Raw genomic sequence first — 19,942 nt, 5'->3', positions numbered from 1 at the left:
ATGTTCCTTTGAAATGTTCTTTGAATTGGGGGAACACAAACAAGTCTGAAGGGGCAAGATCAGAATTTAGTTAGGGTGGATGGGACAAGATTTCCCATTGAAATGCTCATAGGACAATCTTTACTACCCTCAAAGAATTAGCAGGTACACTGTCGTGATGGAAAAAATTCCTAATGCAACTTTCCGAGCCTTCTTCTCACCAATGCAGTTTTCCTACAACTTCTTCATAATAAGCACCAATGATTGTTCTGTGTCCTTTGAGAAAATCTATCAAAATTACCTCTTTAGGATCCCCAAAACAGTCACCATAATCTTCTTTAGCTGACCTCTCTGATTGAATTGAAATGGCCCAGCAGATCCTCTGAGAAGCCACTGTTCTGATTGGACATTTTTTGGAAGCCATCCTAATGAGACCAAGACAAGTATATTACTGAGAAAACTTGTCATCCACAAGTCTAAATATGTTTTGTTTGGAATTAACTCATGTATGCATGAACTGGAATCCTAGTAGCAATACTTTTTTACTTACCCTTGTGTGACTAGCTGTGAAGTCTGTGTTGATACTGGACTTGTTGGGGAAGACATAGGAGGATGAACAGAAACTGTCTATCTGAAAAATGTAATGAAACAGCTGAGAGGCTTAGAGAATTTGGTTCTCTGAGACACGCCCAGCACAGCAATCTGTGATAGCTTCAGGATACCATGGTGATGTGGTGGAGACAGAGTCCCTGACTGGTCCAGTTAATTCTTTCATCTGCTAACCAAAAGGTTAGAGGTTTGGGTCCACCCAAAGGCACTTCCAGAGAAAAGCGTGGTAATTTACTTCTGAAAAACCAGCCATTGAAAACCATGTGGAACACAGTTCTACTCTGACATACATGGCAGCAACATGAGTTGGCGTCAACTTGATGGCAACCAATGATGGTGGCAGTGGTGATGGTGGTGATGGAAACATACAGAAAATCTGGGCTTGACTCTGCTTGTTATTGCTGTTATTAAGTGCCATCGAGTCAGTTTCAATTCATAGCAACCCTGTAGAGGGTTTCCAAGGAGTGACTGGTAGATGTGAACCACTGACCTTGTAGTTAGCAATCCACTCCTTATCCTACAGAACCACACCAGGACTCCACAAATTCTTTTCTTCACAGCTTCAGGTTTCTCATTTGTAAAATGGGACTCCTCAGGTTTGGGGGAATAAAGTGAGATAGTAGATACAAAGTATAAGGTAAAGAGTTGATGTTTTGGACCCCAACATCATCTTTATTGTCATTGTGTTGTCACTACCTGTAAACCCTGCTGTGAAGTCAGTGGGATTCTATGGTCACTTTTCTCCGTTGTGGAGAAACTTCTTCCCCACCCCTACCCACTTGCCTGCCTGTAACCAAAATACCGCAAGAGGGTGACTAAAGAAGACAGATGTATTTTCTCATAGTTCTGGAGGCTAAAAATCCAAATCAGGCTCTTGTTCGAGTTGATTTCTTCCTAGTAGGTCATCCTGAATGAATTTGGTTCCTTGACTTATAGATGATTCTCATATGGCATCTGTCTTTCCCCCTATGAATCTCTATATATCTATGTATAATTCATTCTTTTTATTACTCAGAAATGTGATTAGATTTAGGATCCACCTTACTTGAGTGTGCTGTAATTAACAACAGAAAAAACAGATTTCCAAAGAAAATCACATCCACAAATGTAGGGGTTAGGATTTGAGAGGGGGATATGATTTCATCCATAACATTGTCCATCAAGTTTGATGGTGTTGGGACTTGGATGGGGCCTTGATGACAGTGAAAAGGGTCATTGACTCTGACCAATGTCTCCCTCTCATCTCCCATAGGAACATGCTTGCCAATTCAGCCAGCGTGCGGATCCTCATCAAGGGAGGCAAGGTGGTGAATGATGACTGTACCCATGAGGCTGACGTCTATATTGAGAATGGCATCATCCAGCAGGTGGGCCGTGAGCTCATGATCCCCGGAGGGGCCAAGGTGATCGATGCCACTGGGAAGCTGGTGATCCCTGGAGGCATCGACACCAGCACCCACTTTCACCAGACCTTCATGAATGCCACATGTGTGGATGACTTTTACCATGGCACCAAGGTAAGACCTCCGTTTGCTGAAGATGGTTTCCTATTTGGCTTCTTTATTCTGCTTTTGGGGTGGCTCCAGACCAGACGTGTGGACAAAGTGCTCGGCTGCGTTGCTTAAAAATAAAATAAAAGGGCATCTAGAGCAGGGATTTCTAGGCTCGCCTGTTGCCCTGGAAGTGATTATGGAAAGGGATGCACTGAGACCTCTTTTGCTGATTATGTCACTTACCCATGTGCCCAGACTGGGAACTGATGCTATTTTTATATTCTTATGTCCTGTGATAGAAGTCTAGAGGGAAAAGAGGAGTTGCTGGTATTTGTTATTGTGTGTGTGTGTGGGGGGTGGTCATAGAGGTGGAGGGGGTTTGATCTGATGTATTCTTCTATGTATGATAAGTTAAATTAAATCCCCACAGATTCTGAAAGGTATATATGTCCCTCCTGGACAGTTTTAATGGCATGCAATATGAAACAAATGTAGTTGACCATCTTCTATTTCTTCATTAGAATGGCTTTGAAAGATACTGGTGCTGGGGTCTGTTTTCAGAGTGAGTTATCATGGACAGCATTTGGTTGTTACTTGAGCCACTGTATGTCCCAGAACACAAAATGCAAAACTTCCAACCTGTGAAACGAATGAATTAGAAAGAAATTCTGTAATGCAAAAAAAATTGCAAGTGGGTTCTTGCACCCTTCCTCTTTACTCCAGAAACCTGTTATTGCCATCACGCTGCTGCATTTTAATGATGTTACATGCCAGGTACTCCCTGGACACCAGCCTGTGGTCACATTCCTCTGTGTCCCAGAGCCTGGCACTGTTTGTTGAATGAATGAGTGATCGATGCTTGTCTTTGTGGGTCTCTACACCCAGCTGTACATCAGGTTCAGCTAGGAAGATTTTTTTTTAATACAGAATTGAATCTAAATCTCTAGGGACACAAGTCCTGGACTCTGGCAGCAGCTCTTTATACTGTCTGATGCACTGGGTAAAAGAGATTCACCAGCTCCGGACCCAGCACAGCCTCTAACCCCCAGCAGCCCTGGACCCTAAAATCAAACTTCTACTCTAGCCAGGGTTTTCAAGGAGCCCTTCCTCCTTGCCCAGGACTGTCCCCTAAGGGTCCATATTCCTGGAAGCTCACATGCTTCTGCTGCTAGCACAGACTGGTGAAGCAGCTCAAACATACCCCTGAGGAGCCTGGCTGGGGCTGACCTTGGCAACAAAGCTATGAGGGTCAGGTTACTTCAGCAGAAGGCCTTAAGTTCTCCTTGAGGATGTGTTCCCCCTTCTTGATCTAAGGGCTACAGACCAGAGCCTTGGAGGACTGGGAGGTGAGGGCTCACAAAAGCCAGGGACCACAAGAGGGAACCTAGAGCCAGGGGCCCTGGAAAAAGGCAGAATCTCCAGTGAGTACTATCCAATCTGTCTAGGCGGAACTGATGAAATGAAATGCAGATGGGTCTCTTGTGATACAATAGTGAATAATTGTTATCAGGACTGATTGTGAGGGTTGGAAATGTAAAGGTAGATGTTTTATAGCAAGGAAGGGAGTGATTAACTTTTCAGTCTAGGAGCGGAGGTCCCTAGGACCATCAAGGGAGAAGAGCCGAGAGCGGGACCCTACCCAGAGAAGCAGTGATGCCTCAGATGGAGGCAGAGACGATGACGTGGAGCGATGGAGCAGCTGGGGACTTTAGATCCAGAGAGGGAGAGTGACTGTGTGCTGAAGACTGAGGGGGAAGAGGGGTGTAGTGTAGGGGGCAGGCTTACAGGGTATATACCCTTTGGTTGGTTGATGATGCATGGAGGGGATTGGAACCATGTCAATAAAATGATATATGATAGAATTAATGTAAAACTAATGTTCTCCCATGTAAACTATCATATAATTCACAATAAAACATTAAAAAAAAAAGCCAGGGACCAGGTTGTATGGAGATGAGTTTACTCCCAGTCTGGGATCAGAGATGTGGGACTATACCTGCCCACTCTGCCTCAGGCCAGGGAAGAGAGGAGGAAGAAGGTCCTCCTACTTTCTCCTTTGAGAAGTGCCACAAGCCCTGCAGGTGAGGGGGTCTGTAATGGAAGTAGGAGACCCATCCCCGTAAACCAGGAGCCCCTTGCATTTGGGACCTTTCTGAAGCAAGTGAACCTGTTTGACTCACCATCCCCATGTCCTTGAATCAGACCAGGCCTGTTCTGTGTGTGGTTCTTATGGTTGCTTTAATTAAGTACAGCTTACAGCAAAGGGTACCACTGTGGGTATATGGAGTTATCAGACTGAGCATACCTTGTGTGTAACCAGCACCCAGATCAAGAAACTGAACATTACTTTTTTGTTGTTATGTGTCATCGAGTCAGTTCTGACTCGAAGTGACCTTGTATAGAGTTTTCAAGGAGTGACTCATGGTTCTAAACCGCCAACGTTTCCATTAGCAGTCCAGTGCTTATCCTAGCACCCAGAAACCCTCCTTGTGGCCCCTCCCCATCAAAACTTTCCACCAAGAGTAACTACTCTCCTAACTTCTAATGCCATAGTATTGTATTTTGCTTTTATTTAAATAGCAGTTTTATTTAGATACAATTCATATACTCTACAGATTATGTATATACATAAAGTATAAAATTCAGTGATTTTAATGTATTCAGCACAGATTGGTTTTGATTGATTTATGTTTTTTAAAAGTGAAATTAAGTCGTTACGAATCGGGCTGTGAACCACAAGGTCAGCAGTTCGAAACTGCCAGAAGTTCCGCGGGAGAAAGATGAGGCTTTCTGCTCCTGTAAAGATTTACAGCCTCGGAAACCCTGTTCAGGGTCGCTATGGGTCGGAACTAACTTGATGGCACTTAACAGCAACAACAACAACCCTTGAATCAGTTTCTTTTGCTCAATATTATTTATGTGAAATCCTCCACATTGTTGCATATTATAGTTAATTCACTGTTGGTTTATAATATTTCATTGTATGATATACCACATAGTATTATCCATTCTACCCCAAGGTTGGTGGTTCAAATTCACTAGCTGTTCCTTGGGACATCCTTTATAGGGTCTCTATAAGATGGAACTTACTCAATGACACTTAACAACACCAACACGTAGGTAGTTTGGGCAATTGCTAGTTTGGGCTATTTACAAACACTGTTGCTGTGAACATCCTTATGGCAAACATTTAATGTACATGTTTCTGTTGGACATGTTCCTAGGACTGGAATGACTAGGTCATTGGGTGTATGCACATTCAGCTTTAGTTGCTCCTGCCAAACCGTTTTCCAAACTGTAACAATTTAGACTCTCAGTAGTAACGTCTAACAGACAGACCATAGTATTTAACATCAGCAAACTCTGATAACCATCATGCCCATCCACACTGAGGCCCATTCTATAGTATGCTCAGACATTGAGTCAAAAATTGTAGCTCTCCAGTAACTAACTACCCCTGCTTCTTGTTGTTCCATCCCATCAAGTTGGTTCCGACTCATAGCAACCCTACGAGCAACAGAATGAAGCCCTCACTGGCCAGTGCTGGGTCATCTTCACAATCTCTCCCATGTTGGAACCCATTTTTTCAGCCACTGTGTCAATCCAGCTCACTGAGAGTCTTCCCTTTTTTTACTGACTCTCTTTTACAATGATGACTGGTCCCTTCTCATAACATGCCCCAAGTAGGTGAGACAAAGTCATTTCTAAGGAGCCTTCTGGCTATACTTCTTCCGAGACAGATTTGGCTTTCTTCTGAAAGTCCATGGTATATTCAGTGTTCTTCTCCAACACCATAATTCAAAGGCATCAGTTCTTCTTTGGTCTTCCTTATTCATTGTCCAGTGTTTGCTTACATACAAAGCAATTTAAAATACCATGGCTTCTGTCAACTGCATCTTAGTCCTCAAAGTGACCTCTGCTCCTTCTTGAGAAGCCTTTAATCCAGGGCCATATGCCACACTTCATCATGTTGCCTGCCAGCCCCTCAAAGGACAGGATGGCCTTCTTTGTCTTATTTTCCACATTGTTGTCTACAGAGGCCTCATTAGCCAGGAGTGCCAGGTTTCCCCTGAGAGTCTTCAGCTCTTTGCAGATGATAGAGCGCTCTGCACACATTCATTTGTGCAAAGTGGTGGTTAACTCTGATCTTTCCCAGGTTTCTCATCCTTGGGGGAAGCTGCCTTGGGAATGCATTTAAAGGGCCCTGTGTGAGCAAAGACCCAGCCCTGCAAGTTCCTGCAGGTTTAGTGCTGCCTCAGGTACCCCCAGTCCATGTCCAGTCCTAGTCATGGAAACTTGAAGGGCCATAAACCTAAGCCATTCTGCATGCTGGCATCACCTAACCACCCCCCTTGTTATCAAACCAACAAGAAAAACCCAAACCTGTTGCTGTCAAATCAATTCTGACTCCTGGCTGTCCCATGTGTTACTGAGTAGAACTGTTCACTAGGGCTTTCTTGGCTGGAACTCAGAATTAGATCACCAGGCAGTCCTCCAAGGTGCCATTGGCTGGGTTTGAACTACCAATGTTTAGGTTAGTAGTGGAGCACGCTATTTGTCTACCCAGGGACCTGTTCCAATCCCTGAACAGGATTGTACCTTGTGCAAGATTGTACCCCAGCCCTCATAATGAGCTTCCTATCTTGACCCCTTAGGAAGACCCTGCCCAGAGGCCTGTCTCAGGCCTGTAATCTTCCCGAGAACCAGCTTCCTACCCCTGGAGCTCATCACTCCCCACCCCCACCCACCCCCACCCCTGAATTCCACTTTACCTGGTTCCTGAAAATCTCTGGGGGAGAGAAACTGCTCTCTGTTGCAGCGCCATCCCTGGGATTTGTGGGTTTAATTATTCACACCTTCTGTAGCATTCGTGCTGGTCTGCTGTGACCTGGTTTGTTCACTCTCAGAAAGGCAGCAGGACAATTCACTTTAAGCATCTGGGTTGATAACAGAATAATAATCCTGAGGAAAAGTTCACCTGAGTGATTAGCCCAGGGAGAAAGAAAGATCAAGTTGCATCTTTTTGTTCTTGTCAGACTGATCTGTAGGGCCTTGAACCCTGCCCCCCTCAGCTGCCTCATGCTTGTCAGTTTGGCAGCAGCAGCCAGAGCTGGAAAACCAAAACCATTGAAAGAAAGCCTGGCTTTTCTGGGAGCATCTGGATTTCCATTGTGCACGGTCTGGAGGGATTTCTCTCCCGCCTTTACCTTTCTCAGAGGCTGCAACAGTCTCTGCCTGGCTCCCCCATCTCTGCTTCCTGTACTCTCAGCCACTCAACCCTCCTCCCTGCCCCAGCCTCACCTCCCCTTGCCCCACCGGCAGGGCCACCTGCTTGTTGATAGGAATGCAGACTCCAGTCTGGAAGGAAGTTCTCCTCTGTGAGGAGGGTGAACACAGGCAGTATCAATGTTAGTAAGGGTCTAGGATTTCAGTTGGATCTGGGGTTTTGATTATTCTACTTAACATATTTGTTTGTTTGTAATTAGGTATCGTTGAGTCAATTTTGAGTCATAGGACCCAGTAGAATTGCCTCAGAGGATTTCCTAGGTTGTAGCACTGCAGGATAATGCACTGGACTACAAGGTCGGTTGGAATTGCAAAGTCGGAAGTTCAAACTCACCAGTAGCTCCTTGGAAATCCTATAGAGGGTCACTATGAGTGGGAAACAACTCTATGGCACTTAACAACAACAGTCTTTATGGTAGCACATTACCAGGCCTTTTCTCTGACAGAGCCACTGGGTCAGTTTGAGCTTCTAGCCTTCTGGTTAGCAGCCAAACACATAACTAGTGATCCACTAGGTTTCTTTCACTTAACTTACATATTTGTTGTTGTTTATTTCTGTGTGCCGTCAAGTCAGTTCCAACTCATAGTGATCCTGTATAGGGTTTCAGAGGAGTAGCTGATGGGTTTGAACTGCTGACCTGTGGTTCACAGACCAGTGTTGATCCTACAGTGCCACAGCAGTTACCTTTATTCTTTTATGTTATGTAATAAAAATGATGAATAAAGGCTCTTGAGCTCTACCCACCAGTAGTTCTTGGGCAGGAGAAAATATCAGAATCCAGTTTGTTAAGCCCCTTCACTGATCACTGACATTTTGGTAAAGGAGGAGGCATGCACAATTGAGAAAAATCTGTCTAGATGTCACTTCTGCCTCCCTCCCTTCCAAGAAAATATTAAGAACCATTCACTGCTTAGGGCAATGGTTTTCAATCCTTAGATGCAAATTGCATTAGAACCACTAGGGAGGAATTTAAAGATGCTAGTGTTCAGGCTCTGTGTTGTTGCTATTAGGTGCCATCCAGTCTGTTCTGTCTCATAAATGACCTTTTACACAACAGAACAAAACACTGTCCGGTCCTGCACCATCCTCACAACAGCTCTTAAGCTTGAGATCATTGCTGCTGCCACTGTGTCAATTCAGCTCTTCCTCTTTGTCACTCTCCCTTCACTTTACCAAGCATGATATCCTTCTTCAGGGACTGGTCCCTCCTGATAATATGTCCAAAGTATGAGAGACAACGTCTGTCCATCCTGGCTTCTAAGGAGCATTCTGGCTGTACTTCTTCCACACAGATTTGTTTGTTCTTCTGGCAGTCCATGTCACTTTTAATATTCTTCTCCCACATCATAACTCAATGCATCAATTCTTCCCCAGTCTTCCTTATTCATTACCCAACTTTCACATGCATATCTTGTTAAGTGCAGTTGAGTCAGTTTCTACTCATACAACCCTGTATAGGGTCTCTAAGGAACTGTTGGTAAGTGTGAACTGCCAACTCTATTGTTCAAACCAACCTTGTAACCCAGTGCTTTATCCCACAGCACCATACCAGGACTCCAAAGAGGTCTTGTGAGACAGATTTGCCTAATGTTAATGTATGTCATTTTCGCTGTGAGTTGGAACTAACTCCACGGTACATTACCACCACCACCAATATGTCATTTGACTTATTGACTGCTGTTTCCATTTGTGTTGATAGTGGATCCAAGAAAAGAAGTCTTTGACAAAAATGTCTTTTCTCCATTTATCATGATGTTGTTTATTGGTCTAGTGGTGAGGATTTTTGTTTTCTTTACATTTAGTTGCAATCCATACCAAAGGCTGTGGTCTTTGATCTTCATCAGTAAATATTTTAAGTCCTCTTTGCTTTTAGCAAACAAGATTGTATCATCGCAAGTTGTTAATGAGTCTTCCTCCATTTTTGATGTCACATTCTTCTTAATATAATTCAGCTTCTCAGATTATTTGCTCAGCATACAGATTGACTAAGCATAGTAAAAGAATACGATCCTCATGCATATCTTTCCTGATTTTAAACCATTCATTATCCCCTTTTTTTTTTTGTTTTTGAACCACTGCCTCTTGGTCTATGTGCAGGTTCCTCATGAGCACAATTAAGTGTTTCACAAGGCTCTTTCCCCACAGTAGTGTTTATAGCTTGTCATGATCCACATACGTGAAAGCCTTTGTAGAGTCAATAAAGCACAGATAAATATCTTTCTGGTATTCTCTGCTTTCAGCCAAGATACATCTGACGTCAGCAATCAATATCCACATCCTTATCTGAATTGGCTTGAACCTCTGGCATTTCCGTGTCAATGTACTGTTGTAGCCACTTTTTAATTGTCATTTGAAGAAGTCATTGGTATTGCACTGGTTGTTGTTAAATGAAATTGAGTCAGTTCCGACCCATAGCTGCCCTGTGTGTGGTTTCCGGGGAGCAGCTGGTGAGCTTGAAACACTGACTTTGCTGTTTAAACAGACTTTGCACTTCAGTACATTAACCCACAGTGCCACAAAATTTTACTTGTATATGATATTGGCAATATTGTCTGATGATTTTTGTATACTGTTGTGTCACCTCTCTTTGGAATGGGCACAAATTTGGATCTATTCCAATCAGTTGGCCAGATAGCTGCCTTCCAAATTTCTTGACATAGATGAGTGAGTACCTCCAGTGGCTGCCTCAGTTTATTGAAAGATTTTAATTTTTATTCCATCTGTTAGCAGAGCCGTGTTCTTTGCCAATGCCTTCAGTGCATTTTGGACTTCTTCCTTCAATACCAATAGCTCTTGATCACGTGCTATCTCTTGAAATGGTTGAACATCAGCATTTCTTTTTGGTACAGTGTATTCCTTCCATCTTTTTTTTGACGATTTTGCATCATTCAGTATTTTGTGATAGAATCCTTCAGTATTTTAAGTTTTTTCTTAAGTTCTTTCAGCTTGAAAAATGCTAAGTATTAGTTTTCTAACTCCAGATCTTTGCGCATTTCACTATAATACTTAACTTTGCCTTCTCAAGTTGCCCTTTGAAATTTTCTATTCAGCTCTTGGACTTCCTCATTTTTTCCATTTGCTTTAGCATCTCTACTCTGGAGAGCAAGTTTCAGAGTCTCTTCTGACATCTACTTTAGTCTTTTCTTTCTTTCTTGTCTTTTTAATGACCTGTTGCTTCCTTCCTGTGTGATGTTCTTGATGTCATCCCACAACTCTTCTGGTCTTCAGTCTTTAGTGTTTAATGCATCAAATTTGTTCTTCAGATGATCTCTAAATTCAGGTGGGATATGGCCAGGGTCAAACTTTGACTCTTGTAGGGTTTTTATTTTTTTTAGCTTCAGTCTGAACTTGCATATGAGCAATTGATTGTTCCCCAGTCTGTCCCTGGCCTGGTTTTGGCTGATAATATGGAGCTTTTCCATGATCTGTTCCCACAGATGTAGTCAATTTTATTTCTATGTATTCCATCTGGTGAGGTCCATGTGTATAGTCATCTCGTATGCTGTTTTTAAAAGGTATTTGCAATGAAGAAGTCATTGGTCTTGCAAAAATCTATCATGCAATCTCCAGCATAATTTCTGTCACCAAGGCCATATTTTCCAACTACTCATCCTTCCTTTTTGTTTCCAGCCTTTCTATTCCAATCACCAGTAATGATCAATACATCTTGATATCATGTCTGATCAATTTCAGACTGAAGAAGTTTGTAGAATTCTAACATTTCATCATCACTGGCTTTAGTGGTTGGTATATAAATCTTAATAACAGTGCTATCATGGTCTTCATTTAGACGTATGGATATTTCCTATCACAGACAGCACTGTACTTCAAGACAGATCTTGAACTGTTCTTTTTAATGATGAATATAATGACATTCCTCTCCATTTTTTCATTCCCTGCATAGTAAAAATAGTGAATGCCAGATTCAAAATAGCCAATATCAGCTCAATAATGCCTAGGATATCAATGTTTATGATTTCTATTTCATTTTTGACAACTTCCAATTTTCCTAGATTCATACTTTGTATATTCTGTGTTTTCATTATTAATGGGTGCTTGCAGCTATTTCTCATTTTAAGCTGTGCCCCATCAGTAAATGAAGGTCCCAAAATCTTTACTCCATTTGCATCATCATAGTCAACCCTACTTTGAGGCTGTAGCCCTGACCAATTAAGTCATTCTCCCTAGGACTTCTAAGTTCTGGCAGATCGATTATTAAAGAACTGTCCTGGGTGTTGGACTGTCACAATGACCTTAGCTGTTACCCTCACCTTGTGCAACAGCACTCACATTTGAATCCCTTTTGAAAGTTTAGGGCTTGTCCTGATGTTGTTGTTGCTAGTTGCTAACAAATTGACCCCTAATTCATGGTGACCCCGTGCACAGCAGAACAAGATGCCGCCCTGTCGTATGTCTCTCCTGTGTTGAGTTAGGATCAGACCATTTTGATCTCCAGGGTTTTCATTGGCTGATTTTTCAGAACTAGATCATCAGTCCTTTCATCCTAGCTCACCTTAGTCTGAAGCAGCACTGAAAGCTGTTCAGCATTATAGCTGCACACGAGGCTCCACTGACAGGCAAGTGAAGGCTGCACTTGAGGTGCTTTAGTAGGGAATCAAACCTGGGTCTCCTGCTTAGGAGGTGAGAATTCTACGACTCAACCTTAATGTTCTTATTTATTTCTTTCTCTTCTTTCTCCCACATTCTAGTGTCCCATATTTGGGCTCAATCCCAGCCTAGGGCCTAGGGCCTAGAGCCTAGAGCCTCTGTACTTGCTAAGTTTCCCTGGTTCAATCTTCTGCTCTCCTGTTTGTATCCTGTAGAGGCCATCAATGAGATAGAAGTTGCCAATGGTATCACCAAACAGAGGTCCAGCTAGGTCTGTCATTTTTGAGGATCCAGGGACTACCTCTTGTCTGTGCCAGGGGTCATCATTCAGACCCTGAGAAAGCCTACTATTGGTTCAAAATCAACATCATCAGGACATCTATCCTTGTAGTCTCCCTACAAGGGAAGCCAGATCACAACCAGAAGTGTATGTGTCCTTAGCCAACATAGGATCAGCCTGGGGGTTCAATGGCACAGCTAGGATAGCCCACCATATCCACCCCTAGCTAGGAGTCCTGATTTTGTCAACCCCTCTCACAGCAGAGCACTGGACCATACCGACAAGATTCTGAGATGTGACAAACCAAGACATAAATGGATTCCCCTTTGTTGCCCAACCCTGCTAACATCTTTACCAAGGATTCCATTTATCCATTAGACAGACTGCCATTTTTGCTCTTGAAATTTGCATTCTTGTAATTCTTGTTATGGAGTGGTAGGATAAGCCATGGACTGTTAATCAGAAGTTTATCAGTTCAACTCCACCAACCACTCCTTGGAAACCCTCTACAGGGTCACTATGAGTCAGAACTGACTCAACAGAACTTAACAACAGCAATCAAACCTTTAAATTTGCTCACTTACTTTTTTTGTTTTCCTTTACTCCAGTGTCTGTCAGCTTGTTTAATTCTGGACAGTGACTTTCCAGTCCTTAAGCTTGGCAGTAACACTTCCTGTTTGCCTTGGTCTTGTTTGTGTGGTCTTGTTTATGGATTAATGTTCCCAAGTTCACTTATGTCTTCATTCCTGTGAAAAGCTGGAAGGAAGCTTAGGAATCACCCAGTCCCACCCTTCCACTGAAAGGAGACCCAGAGAGGATGAATGAGCTGCCCCAATCCCAGAGATGGTCTGGACCAGAATGCAAGTTTCCCACTCTGAGGCCTTTGTCAGCACACCTCTCTTGAAACCCCAGAGTTGGACAGTCACTCCTTTCAGACAGCCTGTGGCCTCTCAGTTGACTATACAAAAATCATCTTCCTGACACTCCAGGAACCAGAAAAAGGCATCCCAGAACCAAAATATGCTAGACAGACAGCGAGGGAGCTCTAACTACCTGAGACAGTGACTTTGATGTCAGTGCCCTTACTATGTATTTGGGGCTGTTGTGAGGATTCAATAAGGTGATGTGTGAGAAACACAGAATATGCATAAAATAAAGGTAACCATCTACAGGTACATAGTCCTGATATGGAGCTGTGGGTTAATACGCTGGACTGCAAAGTCAGTTTGAACCACATGATCGGTGATTCACGCTTACTACTGACTCCTCAAAAACCCTATAAGGTTGCTATGAGTTGGAACCGACTCAACGGCACTTAACTGCAACAACATCAATAAGTACATGGATAAACAAAATGTGGTACATACATGCAGTGAAATAGTATTCTTATTGGGTCCCATTGAATCAATTCTGACTTGTAGTAACCCCAGGTGATCAAATAGTACAGCCCCATAGGGTTTTCTTAGCTGTAATCTTTATGGAAGCAGATTGCTAAGTCTTTCTCCCATGGAACCACTGGGTAGGTTTGAACTGCCAACCTTTTGGTTAACAGCTGAGCACTTAATCATTATACCACCAGGGCTATTACTCAGAGAAAAATGACATTTTCTGATACATGCTACAACATCAATGAATCTTGGAAACTTGCTGAATCAAAGAAGCCAGTTACAAAAGGACAAATATTGTATGATCCCACTTATGTGAAATATGTAGAATAGGCAAGTGTATACAGACCTAAGTTTATTAGTGGTTACCAGGGGCTGGTAGGAGGGAGATGGAAAGAGAGACCCATTGCATAGAGAACATTGAGCTTCTGTTATGGGTGATGGAAAAATCTGGAATTGTATAATGATGATTGATAAGGCTGTGATTCTACCCAGGCCTGGCTTCTACCCAGGCCTGCCTGTGGCTCTGTCTTCTACCTGGTTAAAACGCTGTCTTCTACCTGGCTATGGCTCTGTCTTCTACCTGACTATGACCCTGTCTTCTTCCGGCTATGACCCTGTCTTCTACCTGGCTATGACCCTGTCATCTACCTGCCTATGACCCTGTCTTCTACCTGGCTATGTATGACCCTGTCTTCTACCTGGCTATGACCCTGTCTTCCAGGCTCTTGGGTTCCCTAAGAAATGATCCACCTACTTGGACTTTGCATTGTAACTTTTCTACCATCCACATCAAGTTCCATGCTGCCTGTGTCCCTGGGCTTTGCCAGCTGGCACCCTGATGGGCCTTCTGGGAATCAGTCTCACCTCCCAGCTTGTTCCCTGGGCTGAGCTGCTATTGCACTGTGTACAACCTGGGTTTCTTCTCCAGGCCTGGTGTTCCTGCAGGTACTGCCAGTCTGGTCCAGCTTTACTGGTGAGGATCTGTGTAGCTGGGCTCCTCCTTAGACTGTTTTCTCTGAATCATTATAGTTGCTCCAGAGAGCCTTTATGAGTGCCTTTGAAGTGGCCTGCCTCTCCCAGTCACCCCCAAGGACAACCCTTCTCTTAAATCTCTCTTTTCAGAGAGTATAGGAGTTCCCTATTGCCACAAAATGAACTGTCACAAATTTAACACTTAAATTTAGTAGCTCACATTTCTGTAGGTCAGAAGTCTAGGCATGGGGTGGTTCTCTGCTTAGTCTCACAAGATTGCAATCCAGCGATTGCCAGGTTGTGTTCTCATCTCAAGTTCAATGCTGTCTTCCAAGCTCATGTGACTGCAGCACAATTGAGTTCCTATAGCTGTAGAACTCAGGGGACCACCTTTTTGCTGGCTGTCAGCAGGGATCACTCTTAGTTTCTTCCTTGTCATGTGCACCCTCATCTTACAGGTAAGCAACAGAGACTATCCCTCAACCTTCTCATGCTTCAAATCTGTCTGACTCTGAGTCTCTTTCACAAGGAAAAGCCTTATCTTTTAAAGACTCACTAAGGACCACAGAGTCCTGGTGTAGTGCTGTGAGATAGTACGATGGACATCAAAGTCACTTGAACTGCAAGATCGGTGACTCAAGCTCACCAGCTGCTCCTCAGAAACCCTATACAGGGTCACTATGGGTCAGAACTAACTCAACGTCACTTAACAACAACAAAGACCATGTTCCTTTCTTACACTTTATGTCTACTATTGAGGGAGGTGAGGATTATACCAGTACAGATCATTGGGAGTCATCTGAGAATTCTGCCTAATTTATAGGAAGTCACATGCAAATGCATGGCCATGTTATTTTCCCTGGTAGCTCCATTCCACTAACTCTGCTTAAACTACTTACACCTATTTAAGACTCCATGTTGTTGTTGTTGTTAAGTGCTGTCGACTCAGTTCCGACCCATAGCGACCCTGTACAGGGTTTCCGAGGATGTAAATCCTTACGGGAGTAGAAAGCCTCATCTTTCTCCCATGGAGCAGCTGTGTAGTTTCGAACCGCTGACCTTATGGTTCACAGCCCGATTCGTAACCACTACAAGACTCCATAGTTACTTTTTTTTTTTTTTAATTCAAAATCACCTTGACCACCTTGAACTCCACAGCCCTTTATGTTTCATGTCACGTCCCTACTTGAGAACCTGCCTGTTATCTGAGGCATCAGGTTTGGATTTCTTCGTCTTCATTCTGGGTAACTCCCACCCCGGCCTTCCCCACCCCACCTAACCCTCATTCCCAGCTGCTCTGCAACATGTGGCCCATACATCGTGATCATTTTCTCAGCTCTCCCCATGCCACCCACCCCACCCCACCCATGAACATCACATGCTCCCTCTTGGCACCCTTCCCCACCCGTCCACAGAGCCTTTTCTCACTCAAGCTACATTCTTCCTCCAGCAAGTTCCACTCCAAGATCCCACATAGTTCTCACCAATGGAAATAATTTGTCATACTGTTGTTTTCAAATTGTTTCCTGTGGGAAGTTTGCCTCTCTGTTAGACTGAAGCTCTTTGAGGTACAGAAACCATGATTTATATTGAATTTGTGACTCTCTACACTGTTTGCATAAGAGTCCCAGTGGTTCAATGGTTAAGCATTCAGCGGCTAAGGTAGGAGGTTTGAACTCACCCAGAAGCTACACAGGAGAAAAGACTTGGAGATCTATTTCTCTAAAAATTACAGCTTTGGAAACTCATGCAACAGTTCTGCTCTATCCTATAGGCTCACTATGACTTGTTGGAATCAGCACACAGCCACAACAATGCTGCTAGTATAGCTCTTGTAGTAGACATTTAAGAAACAGGAACATCAGCATAGTATGGTGGATGTGTAGTCTTGAACAGACTGTCTGCAGTTAAATTTCAACTTCACCATTTACGAGCTTTGTGATTTGGGCAAATTAATTTCTCTCTGTCCCTAAATTTCCTTATCTGAAAAATGGAGATTATATTAATGCTTCCTGGGGATGGATCAATTATTATTTGTAAGGAACTAAATATAGTACTTGTTGTTGTTAAGTGCCATTATTTCAACTCACAGTGAGCAGCTGGTAGGCTTGAACTGCCAACCTAGTGATTAGCAGTCCAGTGCTTATCCTGAAGCACTACATTATGTAGTGCTTCTCAAGTGTTATGGATGTATATAAGTGCCATCGAGTCGGTTCCTATTCATACCAACCCTGTATAGGGTTTCCAAGGAGCATCAGCAAGTGAGTTTGAACTGCTGACTTTGTGGTTCACAATCCAGTGCTGATCCTACAGTGTCACACCAGGAGTCCCACTAAGTGTTGTTGTTGTTGTGGTGGTGTGCTGTGGAGTTGATTTTGACTCATAGCAACCCTTCATAGGGTCTCTGAGACTATAAATCTTTATGGGATCAGAAAGCCTTATCTTTCTCCTGTGGAACAACTGGTAGTTTCAACCTGCTGACCTTGAGGTTAGCAACCTGACTGATGCGTAACCACTACGCTACCAGAGTTCCCTACTAGAAGTGTTATAGGAGTGTTTGTTAGATATATAGATATAGTTGATTGAGAACCAATGCCTTAAAATCTCTCTGTACAGTTTCCTCATGAGCAAACATTCTCAGCTCTTGCATGGTTCCAACCACTGCCAGTCAGTGTGTCATACTGCGGTGGCTTGTGTGTTGCGGTGATGCTGGAAGCTCGAGGTACTTCAAATATCAGCAGCATCACCATTGGTGGACATGCTTTTGCCGAGCTTCCAGACTAAGACAAACTAGGGAAAAGGAAAAGGCAGTCCACTTCTGAAAAATAAGCCACAAAAAAAAAAAAATCTTATAAATAGTAGCAGATCATTGTTGGATATTGCGCCAGAAGTAGAGTCGACCTTAGCAATGTGGATGGAGTAAAGCTTTCAATACCTTCATTTGCTGATGTGACACAACTCAAAATGAAAAGAAACAGCTGCAGACATCCATCAATAATAGATGGAATTGTGGAGAGTGAAGCGTTTAGCTGATAAAAAGAGAGGGCATATGCACAAGAACACCCACACTTGCAGATAATACCCACTTGACCTGGCTTCAGTGACTGGATGATTAGAGCTCAACCAAAGAAAGAAAGAAAAGGGAAAAAAGAGTAATCTGGTACAATTTGATGAACTTGACGCACACTTATGGATGCAGTAGATCAAAAGAGAGGACAAATCCTTACAGCAAGAATCATTCCCACCCCCTCCACACACAGAGTAGACAGGGATGGGCAACTTAGACATTGGCTACCCAAAATGGTGGGGGGGGCTACAAAGGCAAGAAGTGACTGGCTTACAAGCTTTCAAGAGGGAACCTAGAGCCAGGGAGCCTGGAGGAAGGTAGAATCTCCAGTGAGTAGTATCCAATCTGTCTAGGCGGAACTGATGAAATGGAATGCAGATGAGTCTCTTGTGATACAATAGTGAATAATTGTTATCAGGACTGATTGTGAGGGTTGAAAATGTAAAGGTAGATGTTTTATAGCAAGGAAGGGAGTGATTAACTTTCCAGTCTAGGAGCAGAGGTCCCTAGGACCATCAACGGAGAAGAGCCGAGAGCAGGACCCTACCCAGAGAAGCAGTGATGCCTGAGGTGGAGGCAGAGACGATGACGTGGAGCGATGGAGCAGCTGGGGACTTTAGATCCAGAGAGGGAAAGTGACTGTGTGCTGAAGACGGGGGGAAGGAGGGTGGGGGTGCAGGGGGAGGTAGTGTAGGGGGCAGGCTTGCAGGGTATAGCCTTTGGTTGGTTGATGATGCTTGGAGGGGATTGTAACCATGGCAATGAGACGATATACGATAGAATGAATGTAAAACTAATGTTCTCCCATGTAAACTATCATATAATTCACAATAAAACATTTAAAAAATAATAATAATAATAGATGGAATTCATAGGAATTAAATTGATTTCATCTGTGGAAAGAGATGACCACTCAATATTATCAAGACCAAGACCAGTGATTGTCTGCAGAGTACATCATCAGTTGCTCATACGCAAGTTCAAATTGCAGCTGAATAAAATTAAAACAAGTCCACAAGACCCAAAGTATGACCTTGAGTATATTCCACCTGAATTTAGAGACCATCTCAACAATAGATTTGACAGAGTGAAGACCATGGTGGTCAGTTGTGGGGTGACATCAAGGACATCACGCATGAAGAAAGCCAAATCATTAAAAGATAGGAAAGAAAGAAAAGACCAAAGTGAATGTCTGAAGAGACTCTGAAACTTGCTCTTGAGTGTAGAGTACCTTAAAGTGAATAGAAGAAAAGAAAATAGCTGAACAGAAGATTTCTATTATAAACAGAAGATTATATAACAAAGGAAATTGTTACAAGGAAATGTATTGGGAGCTTGAAAGTTAAAAGGGAAGAACATGCTCTGAATTTCTCAAACTGAAAGAACTAAGAAAAAAAATTCAAGTTTTAGGTTGTAATATTGAAGGATTTTATGGGGAAAATAGTGAACGATGCAGGCAGGAAACATCAAAAGATGAAGGAATATACTGATGTGGCACTGTGGGCTAATGTGCCAGACTGCAAAGCTGTTCGAACTGCAAGGTCAGCAGTTCAAGCTCACCAGCTGCTCCTTGGAAACCCTATAAAGGGTCACTATGGGTTGGAACTGACTCGACGGCACTTAACAACAACAACAACCAAAAAAATTGCTCAATATTCAATCATTTCAGGAGGTAGCATATGCTAAGAGACAATGGTATTGACGTCTAAACTGCACTGAAGGCATTGACAAAAAACAAGGCTCCAGGAGTTGATGGAATAGTAATTGAGATGTTTCAACAAATGGATTCAATACTGGAAGCACTCATAGTCTATACCAACCAACTGGAAGAGATCCATGCTCGTGCCCATTCCAAAGAAAGGTGATCCAAAAGCATGAGGACATTATTGAACGGTATCATTAATGTCATACACAAGTAATATTTTACTGAAGATAATTCAAAAACTGTTGCTGCAATACATCAACTGGGGACTTTCAGAAATTCAAGCTGGATTCAGAAGAGGTCATGGATCAAGGGATACTGTTGCTGATAAAGATGGATATTGACTAAAAGCAGAAAATACCAGAAAGATGTTATCTGTGTTTTATTGACTATACAAAGGAATTTGATATGTGGATCATAAGAAATTATAGATAACATTGTGACGAATGGGAATTCTATAACGATTGTGCTGTACATAGACCAAGAATCAGTCAGTTGAACAGAACAAGAGGATACTTGTGTGGTTCAAATCAGGAAAGGTGTGCATCAGGTTTGCA

The 19,942-nt window shown here is 42.9% G+C and overlaps 1 protein-coding gene across 1 annotated transcript in view; it reads left to right on the top strand.

Moving 5' to 3' along the window:
* Positions 1-1,839: 1,839 nt before the first annotated feature.
* Positions 1,840-19,942, top strand: part of DPYSL5 (dihydropyrimidinase-like 5) — a 62,326-nt gene continuing 44,223 nt past the window's right edge. The window contains exon 1 of the mRNA XM_006835211.1: positions 1,840-2,105. Coding sequence (XP_006835274.1) covers positions 1,845-2,105 — 261 coding nt within the window. The 5' untranslated portion in view covers positions 1,840-1,844. The remainder of the gene's footprint in view (positions 2,106-19,942) is intronic.

This window comes from Chrysochloris asiatica, unplaced genomic scaffold, assembly GCF_000296735.1.
Source record: "Chrysochloris asiatica unplaced genomic scaffold, ChrAsi1.0 scaffold00016, whole genome shotgun sequence".
In the NCBI taxonomy this organism is placed as follows: Eukaryota; Metazoa; Chordata; class Mammalia; order Afrosoricida; family Chrysochloridae; genus Chrysochloris; species Chrysochloris asiatica.
Note: the sequence above shows the minus strand (reverse complement) of the source record. Positions and strands in the feature narration are given on the sequence as shown.